General features: G+C 39.2%; 1 protein-coding gene across 1 annotated transcript in view; it reads right to left on the reverse strand.

Moving 5' to 3' along the window:
- The window catches only part of MYO1D (myosin ID), a 410,223-nt gene that overhangs the window by 114,373 nt on the left and 281,109 nt on the right, over window positions 1-14,741 (reverse strand). Inside the window, exon 21 of the mRNA XM_020963220.2 lies at window positions 5,862-6,016. Within this exon, the coding sequence (XP_020818879.1) occupies window positions 5,862-6,016 (155 nt within the window). The remainder of the gene's footprint in view (window positions 1-5,861; window positions 6,017-14,741) is intronic.

Here is a 14,741-nt window from a genome sequence, read left to right on the forward strand (position 1 = left end):
TCTGGAGGCCATTGAGGGCATACCACTGAGAGACTTAAGAAGGCCAGAAAGACTGCACTGGGAACAGGACAGCTTCAAAACTGGCCAGGTCTAAACTTCCGACGGATTTAAACAGAAACTTCTCATTGAAGTATTTCTGTCATGCAGTTACAAAGGCAGGCAGTCTGCTTTCCATTGTTTGTGATATATCTTTCTTTCCTTCTCTCCTCCCCTTTCCCTTCTCTCTGTCTCTGTTTCTCTCTCCTACCATCTTCTCCTCCCTTTCCCTCCTTCTTTATCTCTCTTTCTTTCTATTTCTCTCCCTCTTCCCTCCCCTCTCAATACAGCTGATTTTGTATGAAAGAGATTAATTCCCAGGGAATTTACTATTTGAGGCACCAAGGTACTGGGTCCTGTCTATCTCAGATAAAGCATTCTAGAAACTGCAGTTTCCAAGCATTTTCATTCTTGGGGGAGGGGGACAGGAAGGGTGAGCAAGGCCTTCTTTTAGTAAATAACACGTCTCTTTTTTCACCCTCATTTCTTCCTTCCATAACTCCACTAAGAATTTGCCTGTCTACTTCCACTCCTAATTTGTCCTTACAACTGCACACACTTATTTCCTTGAGGCTGCGACCCTTGGTGTATCTCCAATCAAATTATTTTGATTCTGTACCTCATGTCATCCTTGGCCAATGAACCATAACCTTCTTCTCACTGGGAAGGTGATCTGGAAGATAAAGCACTTCTCTACTGTTCTGCCCTCAGCTCTCCTATCAAATGATTTTTGTGACTATGAGTCATCTTGCTTCTTTGGTCTTCAATTTTCCATTAGTTAAAAGAAGATAAATGAAAGAATCTGGCTTGTAGAACTGTGGTAAAGCCCCATGGAAGCTGGTATGCTGATACGACAATTAACTTGGCAGTTCTCTCTCCCTCAAAAGAGAAATTTGCAGGTAGACAAATGTAACCAGAGGCCCAGTATTTATACTTACGAAATCAGCTAAATGAATGAATGAATGAATAAATAAAATATGTGTGTGTATGTGCATACATACACACACACACATATGTTGGGTTATGTAATTTTCACTTAATCATAGCCCTAAAACACACTTTCTTCTAAACCTTATGAAGACTATGTAATTTCCTTTTATACAATCAGGGATGCTCCAAAATCTACGAATTTAAAAATCTTCAAACATGTCCAAGGGAGTCAGTGTGTATCTAAGTTTCATCCCAAATGTGTGCACAGAGAGAGAACATCTTCATTAGTCTCAGAGACAGAGAGGCTCATATGCTTGTGGTTTTGAAGGCAGACTTGGGCTTCTTGCTTGAACTTTGCAAAACAACAATGGCAGACTCTCTGCATCACTTGTGCCTGCCTGAAAGGAAGTCTCTAAAGGCCCCAGAGTTAAATCTTGGTCCTCACTCTTGTATTCCCTTCCCAGGACTCACCAAATTGGCATTTTTGCCAAGGCACACAGCCCATACCAACAAGCACTGTGTTCTGGCTCCCAGGTGTGTTTTCCTTAAGGACCCTTAGGTACAATAGCTTTCCTTTGTTTTGAACATTCACTGTGGCTAGGTGAAAAGTAATAGTTTAAATAGACTACTCACTTTTTCTAATAATACCCTTATAATTGTTATCTATTCTCTTTCTCCGCTAAATAGCCAGTTAAGTATTGATGTAAGTAGATGGTGAAGTAAAGAGAATTCTGGGTTTGAAGCTAGGAAGACCTGAATTAAAATCCTACCTCAGATGCTTACTAGCTGTGTGACCTTGGGCAAGTCACTTAAACTGTTTGCCTCAAGGGTAAAATGAGGGGGTTAGACCTGATGGCTTATAAGGGCCTTTCCAGCTCTGAGTCTTCAATCCCATGATTCTCTGGTTTAAAACACATCGGATCCCATGAAAATGCTGAAAAAATTAAACTGAACCGGATTTTAAAGTTTAATGCCATACAACGACCCTGACTGACTTCCATCCATAAATAAACTCTAAACATTTATATGAGGAAATGAACAAAGCTGAGTCAGGCAATTGTGCACCTGGTTCCAAACAAATGACATCTGAATCAACTTTGTATTGAAAAATCCAAGTTAATGAGGACATCATAAAATGGTCATAAAATATCCTTAGCAGTTCAGGAAATATCATTTAGCAAGAAGAAGTAATTGGCTATTTATGTAATTCTGTTCCTCCCCTCCTTTTTATAGACTGGACCTGGGATTTCATTGGTATAGCAAACCTCTCCATGCGGATCACTCTGTAGCTTACACTCTTAGCAACTTGTTGTGGGGATTGAGTGGCTAAATGACTTGCCAAGGGACAGTAATATTAATACTAATACTAGTTATTATAATTTTATTATTAATGATTTAATAATAACATTTATATAGTGCTTCCTATGTGCCAAGCACTCTGCTATGCACTTTACAATTATTATCACATTTAATCTTGACATCAAACCTGGAAGGTAGGTGCTACTATTATGCCCATCTTACAGATGAGGAAACTGAGGCAAACAGAGGTTAAGTGACTTGCCCAAGGTCACCCAGCTAGGAAGTATCTGAGGCCACATTTGAACTCAGGCCTTTCTGACTCAAGGCTCAGTGTTCTGTCCATTAGGCCAACTTAGCTAGGCAAGCCAATATACATCAATACAGATATTCTAGATATGAAGGCCTAGCCCTCTATCCATTATTCCACAACAGTCCTCTACTTACTGACTTCCTTAAAGACTGAGTTGTAATATGGAGTTTCCCAAGACCGGAAAAGTTTGGTTGGAAGCATAGACAGAATCTTTGGAATGACAACTGATGAAAACCCATTCCAAAGTACATACTGAGAAGATAAATGGTGTGAGGGTTAAGAACTGCGATTTCATACTGAAGCTCTAACTTCTCAACTTAAAAACAAAAACATCTTTTAAAATCCTCACCTGGAAGGTTTCCTTAATTTTTTAAAAGATAATAATGAATGACAAAAGAGTCAGGATAGACTTGCTGATTAACGTGTCTCAAGAATAATATTTAATGACAGAGAAACACAATTACATAGTATAGTGGGAAAGAATCAAGTCTCTTAACTGTTTTAAATAAATGAATGGAGTCTATGAAGCAAACGCGACATTCTTAATATGTATGTTTGCTGCCCTAGATTTTTTAGTGCCAATAGAATTTAGGTTTGAAAGGTTTTCGTGATTGTGGCATATTGTTGTTTAGTTGTTTCAGTCACGTCTGACTCTTTGTGACCAACTCTTCATGACCCACTTTGGGGATTTCCTTGGCAAAGATACTGGAGTGTTTTGCCATTTCTTTCTCCAGCTCATTTAACAGATGAGGAAACTGAGGCAGACAGGGTTAAGTGACTTGCTCAGGGTCACACAGCTAGAAAGTGTCTGAGGCTGGGTTTGAACTCAGGAAGATAAGTCTTCCTGACTCCAGGCCAGGCACTCTATCCACTGTGCCACCTAGCTACCTCCTTATGGTATGTATCTCTTTAATAAAATTGTCACTAAATCTCAACTTGTAAATTAGTTGCATAAGAATAAATAAACTTTAAAGTTTTGGCCTACAAATAATATTTTTAAGATGTTCTGATAATGATTTCTCATACACCATTCAACTACCTTAAGCAGGGGTCCCCAAACCTGGGATCTGTGAACTTAACTGATTTCCTTTGTAATCCCATATGTTTTATTTTATGCTTTTAAAGCTATTCTTTTGAGAAGGGGTTCATCAGACTGCCAAAGTGGGGGAGGTCCATGACAACAAAAATAAAGACCTCCTGATCTTGAGTGCATCCCTAAGACCAAGCAATTTACTTCATAGCTAGGCCTTGAATTTTGCCTCCCTACATATACAATAAATTAATGAATAGATGTAAGAAATCAATATTTGACACCTATTGCAATTAAAAAAATGGGTTCATTCTATGGGTATAAAATGAAATCCCTCTGTGATTCCTCCCTAGCAACACTGAAATTCTTTCGCACTGCTAGGTGATAGCTTCATCCATCCTAACAACTGTAAGATTTTTTTTTAGGCTATCTAAATTATATAACAACCTTATATAACTCAGGATCTGCTGTCTACATTAGGTTTTCCTTCTTTTTTCCCTCCAGATTCCAGTCCTTTCTTTACCCTCTCAGCCTCTAAAACACAGGCTACTGGGCATAGGTCAAAGTCACAAATTGACAACTCACATTTAAATTTCACAAGCAGCCTGAGGAATGGAGAAGGATGTCAGCAATACTGTGGACAGGGTCAGTTATTCAGAACTTGGAGATCCTTGGACATCATCTAATCTAGTACTGGCAAGCTCTGTTCTATTCTGTAGAAGCCTGACGTTCTGCAGGATACGAACAGGAGTTCCAAGAAAAGACTGTCATCAATATAATTCAGAGCCAGCCTAGTGCAGTGGAGACAGAGTTGGCTCTGGAGCCAAAAAGATCTGAGCTCAAGGCCCATCTCTGATCCATACTGGCTTTGTCACCCTGGGCAAGTCACTCGACCTATTAGTGCATCTCTAAGTAGCAGAGAAGGTGCCATTAGGCACCTGGAGTTCTGCACATCAATGAAATCACAGGTCCAGGTCCTACCCCATATTATCCTTACTCATATTTGAAACATTTTTAGAACCTAGGATCTTCCCTCCTTTATCCTTCCACACCCATCATCAAACAAACAGAGACTTGCCCAAGCTCACACAGCTAGTAGGTGACTGAGGCTGGATCTGAACTCCCAAAGATGAGTCTTCCTGACTCTAGGCCAAGCACTCTATCTACTGCAACGCCACCTAGCTGCCACCTTGTGGTATGTATCTCCTTAATAAAGTTGTTACTAAATCCCTACTTGTGGTTCAACTGCATAATCTTTCCCTCCACAATCTTTTTTTTTTTCCAAATTCATTCCTTCCCATCTATTTTCACAATCACTGTCCCTCTCCAAGCCTTTATCACCTCACATTAGGATGACTACAAGAACCACCACCTTCTCCCTTTTAATGTCAGAACAATCTTCCGTAAACAGACTTCATATCATGCTTCTAGTCCCAAGACTGCACAGTGATTATTTATGGCTTTTTTCTACCCAAACCAAATTCCTCAGCCTCGTATTCAAGGCCTTTTGCCAAAAGGTTGCCTTATTTCACGTAACTCCTCACCATAATACTCCATTCCACCCAAGACAATTTGCTGACCACGCCCTTCCCTCCCTTAATCTGATTTCCATTTTCTACCTCATCATTTAGATATTAGAGTTATACATTTTTTTCTTTACTTAAAAACAAAACAGTGAAGTGGATAAAGCACTGGCCTTGGAAGCAGGAGGGCCTAAGTTCAAATCCAGCCTTAGATACTTACTAGCTGTATCACTTTGGGCAAGTCACTTAACCCCAATTGTCTCAAAAAAACAAAACAAAACAAAATGAAATAAGATTCATAAGTTGTTTTAAATTTGTAGTTTCTAACTGGCAGGCATTAGGTATCCCCTAATTCTTTTGTACTTAGAGACACCAACCGATTAAGGAGAAAGGATGGCTTGATTGGGGTTTAATAGTAGAATTCTCAAGTATTTTTTCTATCTGCTAGATTTCATTCTATGTGGATTAACAGGAAAGAGATTTTACTTTAAGTGTGACGTTTTATTATTGGTTATGCTGGAGGAGGGAAGATCTGGGAACAATTCCTAATCTTGAAACCAAACCAAGCGTTGACCAAAGTATTCTATGTGGAACTTTCTTACGTTAAATAGGCTCTCTTTAGAGAAGAAGATTACTGGACAAGATTAAAATGGCATAATGTAAGCTCATCAATAATTGCAATGAAAGATTTCAGCTCTCTTAGCTTGCTTTCCGGAATGAAGTAAAAACTCACCTCTTGAAATGATTTGCCAGAACGCCTACGAGTTCACCAATTCGACTCTCATTGGTTGGCTGTTTGCTGAAAAGGCAGACAATGAGGTCTTTGTTGTCTTTTGTATGGAAAACCACAAGCTGGTCCTTTCCATTGGAGACACTCAACCCAGTCAACTGCAAAGAGTTAAAAAATATTACAAGGTTTGTTTTCAAACATGTGATCAACATACTTATATTTGGTATTTCTTCTGTCCACTTGTGATTAGAAACAACCCAGAGATCTTTTCTAGAAGAGCACAAATGGTTCTTTGGTCTTTTTTTGTCTATGCTGAAACTATTCCATTAAAACCTACACCTGATGTTTACACCTTCACAACCATATACACTGGTGCCTTCCATTGTAAATATTAACACTTTCCAGAAACAAGGTGAGGATTTATGTGCAGAAGCTAGATGAATACAACACATTTCTCTCAGTAAATTTAGTTCTGTTCTTGCAAACCCACTACTGTCTTTTTCAATTTTGGAGATTATTACTCAGAGTTATTATCATGAACTATGAGGTATCACAAATAACAATAGTCAAAGACTTTTAAAGATGAGGTTTAGTTCCAGGGTCCCAGTATTAGGCAAAAACCTATGAAGAATCCTTGGAAGACTGAGAAAAATGAAAATAGTTAAAACACTGGGAAGTAGCATCCATGAAAAGCTAACAGAATGTGTCTTATTTAATCTGAAAAAAAAAGAAGGGGTCCTAAAAAATTTTACAGAATGCAGAAAAGATTTGTTACTTGTGGTAGTAAACACTGCCTTCTCATTTTCAGAAAGATGAACTTAAATTGCAGCAGATTATAATCTAAATCAGGAGATTTATGTCAGACTTCAGAAAATATTTCTTACATAGATGGATCTTAAGTGTCTAGAATAGTGAAGCTTGTAGAATCTTCTTAAAGACTTCATTGAGCTTCTTGTCTGTAACCAAATGGATAAACCAAATCTACTGGGAAATTCTGTGGCTATTGGGTTGTTTCTGTCATGTCTGACTTCTGTGACCCTATTTGGAGTTTTCTTGGCAGAGATAATGGAGTGGTTTGCCATTTCCATCTCCAGCTCTTTTTACAGATGAGGAAACTGAGGCAAACAAGGTTAAATGACTTGCCCAGGGTCACACAGCTAATAAGTACCTGAGGCTGGATTTGAACTCACAAAAATGAGTCTTCCTGATCCCTAGTCCAGTGCTCTATCCACTGTGCCACCTTGCTGCCCACTGAAAAAATAGGGTTCCCTTGTTCTGATAGTCTTCTCTGTAAAATAAAACAGACTTGCAGAGTGGCCTCTCCAATTGTGTCCTACTTGTATACTGCAGAGAACACTGAAGTGCCCCCTTCTGGTCACTCTGGTATGTCAATAATGATGGATTCTTTCTGTTCTATAGCACATAAGTGTGTGTGTGTGGGGTGTGGGGAACCCTTTCAGAAGTCTCATGGACCCCTTCTCTGGAAGAATGTTTTAAAATGCATAAGATAAAATACAAAAGATTAAAGAAAAGCAATTCTATTACAACCGAGTTTAAGGACCCTGGATTAAGGACCCTTTGATAGTCTAGAAGAAAAGCCTTTAAGGAGTTTATAATCCAGCTGTAGAGACAGAAGAGAGGTGCATGAAATGAGTGAAGCATACTGTTGCTAGATGCAAAAGCACATAAATGGCACAGAGAATCACAGCATCACAGACTGTGAGATGAAACCACAGGTGAGGCCCCAAAAGGTTCAGAGATTTGTCTGAAGTCTCACAGATAATAGATAATAGAGCTAGGATTTGAACCCAGGTCAGTGGATTCCAAGCTTGGTGCCTTTTCCACCATCTCATGCTATAAATACTGAGAAAAGTAGTTAAAAACTGGGTACAATAGAATGCAACAATGAGGTTTTGGCTGCTTTTAAAAAGGGAGTAAGAACATGGGCTCATGGAGAGGTGGGGATAGGTATTCTAGGGGAAGGGAATGACTCCTTAAACCTAGGTAGATATGTATTATTTCTACTATACCACACTGCCTCAATATAATGTAAATTGGCTGCCCATATTACCTTGCTCGGGCAGCTAGGTGGTGCAGTGGATAGAGGCTTGGAGTCAGGAAGATTCATCTTTGTGAGCTGAAATCTGACCTCAGACACTAATATGTGACCCTGGGCCAGTCACTTAACCCTGTTTGCCTCCGTTTCCTCATCTGGAGAAGGAAATGGCTAATCACTCCAATATAACTTGAGGTTATAGATTTTACTACTAGATTATACTCTCCATGAGGGCAGGGGCTCCATTTTCTCTAAACTTTGTCTCTCTGATAGTACCTACTCTAGCAGAGGGTACTCGGAATATGGCTGCTTAATTATTGTTGAAATAAAGTGCCTAGCCCCTCAGGAATGGCCTCATTCAAATGATTTAAAATGTAATCTAATTGAAACGATATTTTATTTTCTATTAAGTTCAGTACCTGAGCTATCTACTCTCACCTGGTGATTTTACATATGACATTAGGAAGTGAGATTATTAAAAACATTTCACCAAAATGTTTGATGACAATCTAATAAAATTCCAAACCCAGATGTCTGGGGGTTTTGGCTCCAGGAGCGTTAAATGCAGGACTAGAAATGGAGAAATCTGGTCTTCCAGAGGATGATCCAAAGGTCTCTTGAACAAAATCAATTCAACCAATATATTAATATGTGCAAAACACTGAGGGAAGGGGACAAGGTCAAGTTTAGAAATAACTGATATGAAATATAATAAGGGCACATAAGGGGGACAAAGAATTATCTACATGAGCTCCAAAGAGGCAGTGATTGCTTCCAAATGGAAGGAATCAGATAACCTTTCATGGAAGAAATGGCATTTGGGCTAAGCCTCAACAGATGGGTAGGATTTGAAGAGCAGAGTCATGGGAGGAGGGGGAAGAGAAGGAGACAGGAAAGGAAAAGGGATGACATTCCAGCCACATTTATACTGGGCCTTTGAGTTTTTACATACATATTACTTCATTTGATCTTCACTGAGGAAAGAAGTTTAAGTATTATTTATTATCCTTATGTAAATGTAAGGGACAAGGTATCATGCTCCCACAATTTAAGATAACCTTCAACATCTTACAACATCAGCAAAGAAGTTAGTAATAATGTAAGGGCTCCCACAATTTAAGATAACCTTCGACATCTTACAACATCAGCAAAGTTAAATTGTTTTAACAAGCTTGCAAAACCTTGAAAGGGCAAGCCCATGAGAAGGGCCCTAATCTTGTGATAGACCCCAAAGTTCTAGAAGGCAGAACCGGTTATAACCAACCCTAAGTAGGACAAAGAGCACGGGCTGATGAGGGATGGGGGACATGAGATGGGTGGATGTGTAAGATTGTAACCTGGAAAGGAACAGACCAATCTGGGCCTGGAAGGGAGGAGCCGAGGCATTCTAACAGTATAAAGCTGTCTCTCCCTTCTGTATTGGGCACAATCTCTTCTGAGAGATGTGCCCAGGGAGAATTGTAAATAAATGATTCTTCACTCACTCCAAGCTTAGTTTCGTTTTTAACTAGAAGGCTTTATTTCTCTAAGGTCTTATTTCTAACATAAGTGAGGAGGAAATGAAGGCTCAGAAAGCTAAAGTGAATCTGAACACTTGTTTTTGACTCCAAGTTGTATTATTTCTACTATACCCTACTGTCTCAACATAATGTCAATTGGCTGCCCCTATTACCTCATTAAGGGGCCCAGTGAATACAGCACTGGGCCTGGAATCAGGAAGACTCATCTTCTGAGTTCAAATCCTGCTTCACACACTTACAAGCTGTGTGACCCTTGGCAAGTCGAGTATCTGTTTGCCTCAGTTTTCTCAGCTGTAAAAATGAGCTGGAGAAGGAAATGGCCAACCATTCTAGAATCTTTGCCAAGAAAACTCCAAATAGGGTCATGAAGAATCAGACTGAACAACAAATTTACCTCGTTAAGTATGTTTAACCCCTAAGGTGACTGAAATATCTTACATCTGCAATGAATATTGACATAAAACAATATTGGTCTTCTAATCTCCAGTGTTTAGTACAGTGCTTGGAACAGAGTAGATATTTAATAAATGTTTATTGATTGATTGGCTCACTGTTTGTTGAATTGAAAATAGAAAAACAGTGAAAATGAATTAAATGTTTTATTTATCTAAATTTCTGAGAAATGAGGTAAAGCTAGAAGCCTGAAGAGAACTAAATACTTTAAAAGGCTTTACTGAGTGCTGGATTCCATTGTATACAAAGGAGCTGGAAGCATGGGATTGAAACCCTGAGTACAAAAAGCAGCAAGACTTTATAAAAATAGTTTCAGGAAAGAAACCCAGTGTGAGCAGAGGCTCTCCATCTATTCTAAAGGCAGCCGAAAGGGGCCTTTTAGAAATCCAAGTTGGAGCAAGAAGAAAGTCAAGGACGAGATATGTTTTATGTTCAGGGGAGAGGGGACAATAATAATAGACGATGGTGAGAAGACAGAACTACTCTTCTTTTGCTTCTGTTTTCTCTACCAAAGCAAATTATCTTCAAACTGGTAAGGACAGAACAAAAATAGCTACCTGGACATCGAAAACAAAGGTAAATAGTTACTTTCAATGAGTTCTAATCACCTGGTCCAAACCTTGAGTGACCTGCAAGCATACTGAAAAAAAGAGGGTGTGATCACTGAACCACTTTTTATGATGTTTAAGGAAATGAATTGTGGGAGGTGATCTATGGAATTAGAGGTAGGGAAAATGTCTCATTCACTTAAAAAAAAAGCAATTGACTTTGATACCTAGTAATTTTTCTAAAATACATAAAAACCTCCACCAGTTTCGGGGTACTTTGCAAAGGAGGAGGTAACCATAATGAGACACCAATGGCTCATTAAGAGCAAAGTCATACAAAACCGAGAGAAGAACAAGTCATTTCTCCAAAGGACTCATGATGAAAAATGCTATCCACCTCCAGAGAGAGAACTGATGAGCTCTGAATGCAGACTGAAGCATATATTTTTTCTCTTTCTTTCTTTCTTTTGCAATAGAGCTAATGTAGAAATGTGTTTTGCATGATTTCTTATGTATAATGGATACTGCATTTCTGGCCTTCTCACTGGATGTGGGAGGTGGAGAGAGGGAAAGAATTTGGAGCTGAAAATACAAATAAAAATTTTAAAGGAGAAAACAATCTCCTTAATGGGAGTATATTTGACATAGCACAGCCATCTATAGTTGTGGATTTCAGTAAGGCATCTGGCAAAGTTTTACATATCTGTTTGTGTGAACAAGATGAATTATAGTATTCTTAGGAGAGTTTAAGACTAGCTCAGAACTAATGGCAATGATGGCTGGATTGATATCAACCTGAAAGGAGTTCACTAGTGAAATGCTGCAGGACTCAGTTTTCAGATCCATTCAACATTAAAATGTTAAATGAAGGCATAGGAAGGCATAAAATCCATTAATTACACAAATCTAGAAGAGAGAGATTTGGGATTCCAAAGATCTCAATGGGCTAGGAGATAGAAAAAGATGAAATTTGATAGGAATAACTGTGAAGGTCTGCATATGGGTTCAAAAAGTGAACTGCTGGCAAGAAAGATGGCTGGCAAGCAGTTCACTGAAAAGAACTGGGTATTTTAGTGGATTGTGAACTCAATATAAACCAGCAATATTATGTGGCAGCCAGAAAAGCTATTGCGGTTTTCTAACAGAAGCACAAAGTCTAAAGTGAATGAGGTGGTAGATCTGCTCAGCTCTGTCCTGGTAGGACCAGACCAAAAATACTGTGTTTAGTCTTAGATATAACACTACCAAAGAGCTATTGAAAAGCTAGAACAGGTTCAGGGAAGAGCAATTAGAAATGCTGCCTTCTCAAACAGAATATACGGTAGTAAAAGAACATATGGGAAAATTGGGAAGAGAACAATAAGGAAAATGATAGATCTAAGTGATGATGAAATGAATTTTAAAAAGCTCTATTCAAAATAAAGAAAATATGGGAAAATGTTCAGAATAAATATTTTTAGAGAGTTATTTTGTGTTTTCTTTCTATTGCATATTTATATATTTTTTCCTTTTCAGAGAGATTTCCATCTTCTGTGCTTGTGTCTTCTCAGGGGCTGTTCCCCATGTCTAGAATTCCTTCCTCCTTAACTTCACCTCATGGAATGTCTAACTTCCTTCATCACGTAGTTAAAGTAGCACCTTTTGTACAAAGCTTTTCTTGATTCCCTCAACTGCTAGTGCCCTGCTCCCAAGCTACTTTGTATTTAACTACCATATATTTATTTTTATACATATTTTGTACATAATTATATACGTCCACAGGGCTGATTAGAGGGCTAGAGGGTGGAGAACCAAACTCTTCCCAAATGCCTTCCTTTGTAAAGGACAGAAAGTGGACTTCTTTTTGGTTCACTCCACTCTGCATCTGCTGCCCTACCTGGTTTCAACTCCATGGCACAAGATTGCCCCTGTGTTGGGTTTGCCTCCCCCCCAAGGAGATTGGGAACTCCAGTGCCTAGCACATAGTAGCCACTTAATAAATGTTTATTGGATTGGATTATTTTCCTGGATGGAATGTAGTTTCCTTCACAGCAGGGATGGTTCCTCTTTCTCTCTCTCTCTCTGTGTCTCTCTCTTTCTCTCTCTCTCTCCCTCTCCTTCTCTCTCTGTCTCTCTCTCTCCCCCTCTCTCTCTCCCTCTCTCTTCCTCTCTCTGTCTCTCTCTCTTCCTCTCTCTCTCCCTCTCTCTCTCTTCCTCTCTGTCTCTCTGTCTGACTCTCTCTCCCTCTGTCTCTCTCTCTGCCTCTCTGTCTCTGTCTCTCTCTCTCTCCCCTCTGTCTCTGTCTCCCCCCCCCCCCTTTGCATCTCCAGGGCTTAGCATACTGTCTGGCAGGTTGTTGGTGCTTAATAAATGCCTACTGACTAAAGGTATCACCTACATGATAGGTGGCCTATATTTGCAAGAATATCACAGATTCAACATGGGTGGACTTGGCTTTTACTGGGATGACTCTGGCACCAGCAGAATTTTTAACATTTGAGCTACCTGAATAGTCAGTCAGGAGCACTTACTAACCCCCTACTATTTGCCAGGCATTATGCTAAGTGCTATGGATATGAAGACAGTAAAAAGCATGATTCCTGCTCTCAAGGAGCTCAAAATCTAATGGGGGATAATATAGTTATCCCTTCTACATCTTGACTTTCCCCACTGTGGTTTCAATATATGGTAGGTTAACATAAGAGATTAAATGAAAAATTTTTGGGAGTTCTGTGGAAGCCTCAGATCACATGTGAAGGCCAGCAGACATCGCAGAGCCTATGACCAAGTACTTAACTCAAATTTTACAATAAGGTACTGTAAACATCCCATAAAAGAAAAAGAAAGAGTCCACTTCTCTGGGATGAAGGGAGGGCCAAAAAATTTTACGCAGATTTTCTGGATCGTGGGGACACCTTATTCCTAACCTCTGCAATGTGGAAGGGATAGCTGTGTATAAATATCTATGCATACATACAGTGACTTCCTGGTGCATACTGAGAAATATCACAAGTGTAAATTAATATACTGAGTATATAAATGCTGAAGAAACTCAATAGGAATGAGCAGACAAAGGTGGAATTCATTAAGATGGGATTCCTGCATCCAGATGAGTTTTGAGATGACATAATAGTTTATTTCTGCATATTAAATTTATATTGCCAATTATTTGTATTGATAACACTTATGTTCACATAAATAATTAAAATAACATTGTAACAATTTATAATTACTTATAAAACTAAGCACTCAAGAACATGAAATAAACACCAAGAGTCTTTTATCTACTAATTCTTCCCACCCCTCTGTTATGTTGCTCATGACATAGCCATAGGTCACTCTGTGTGTGTGTGTGTGTGTGTGTGTGTGCGCGCGTGTGCGTGCACGTGCGCACGTGTGTGTTTGTTCCATTTCCCCAAGGAGGCTGGATTTCTGAAGGCCAGGGTCTGTGTCCTCTTTCCTTTGGTTTCTCTTCTTTACATGTGCTGCTGGCTGGAACTCATGGATCTATAATTCTCTCTCTCTTGAGCACTACCATGTATCACAGATAGTTCTAGACAGACAGACACACACGCACGCGCACACACACACACACACACACACACACACACACACACAGATTTGTTTAACAAAGAAATGACCTCCATGGAGCTCTCATCATATTTTCTTTATGTGTCCATGAAGTTTGACTGACTGGACTGACTTTTGGGCTTTACTATTCAGAATCTCAAATTCAGATATTTTGTATAACTAAAATATTTATGCACTTCTGCTCTCACTGAATAGACTTTCCTGTTCAACAATGAAGCGTACTGTTTTCCACTGAGAAACTCAGAAGGTGAATGCTCCCACATTTTGTAGACTGCCTGGGGCAAATAAAACCTTAGCTATATAGAACCCTGTATAGAATGAGTCATTGTAGAGAGCCCAGTGCTGGGTATGTGGGGGTTCCCCTCTTAATTAACAAAATCTTTTATCTTAGCTGTGTTGGATGGAAGTCTTCCTAAAATGTACCACATGCTGCCCTGCCTTCTTTTAAACACAACTTACTGGGTATAATTTGGCTTGCTGTTGACAACCAAGGGTCACCCTTATGAAGATAAATGACTATACTGTGCTGTAATACAATAGGGTCCTAAGGGTCTACTGAGTAAGGTAGGGTGATTTGCTCACATATTAAATGTCCTCAGACTGCTTTATGTGCACAGCCTTTGTGGCATCTTTTTAAAATTTTTCTTTTTGGACTGCTCAGAAGTTGTTTTTGTTTGCTCCTTAATTCTCAGCTATGTTCTAGACCAGTGGTCTATAAACATTTTTGATTATTCAT

The sequence above is a fragment of the Phascolarctos cinereus genome, unplaced genomic scaffold (assembly GCF_003287225.1).
Source record: "Phascolarctos cinereus isolate Bilbo 61053 unplaced genomic scaffold, phaCin_HiC Scaffold_5;HRSCAF=322, whole genome shotgun sequence".
Taxonomy (NCBI): Eukaryota; Metazoa; Chordata; class Mammalia; order Diprotodontia; family Phascolarctidae; genus Phascolarctos; species Phascolarctos cinereus.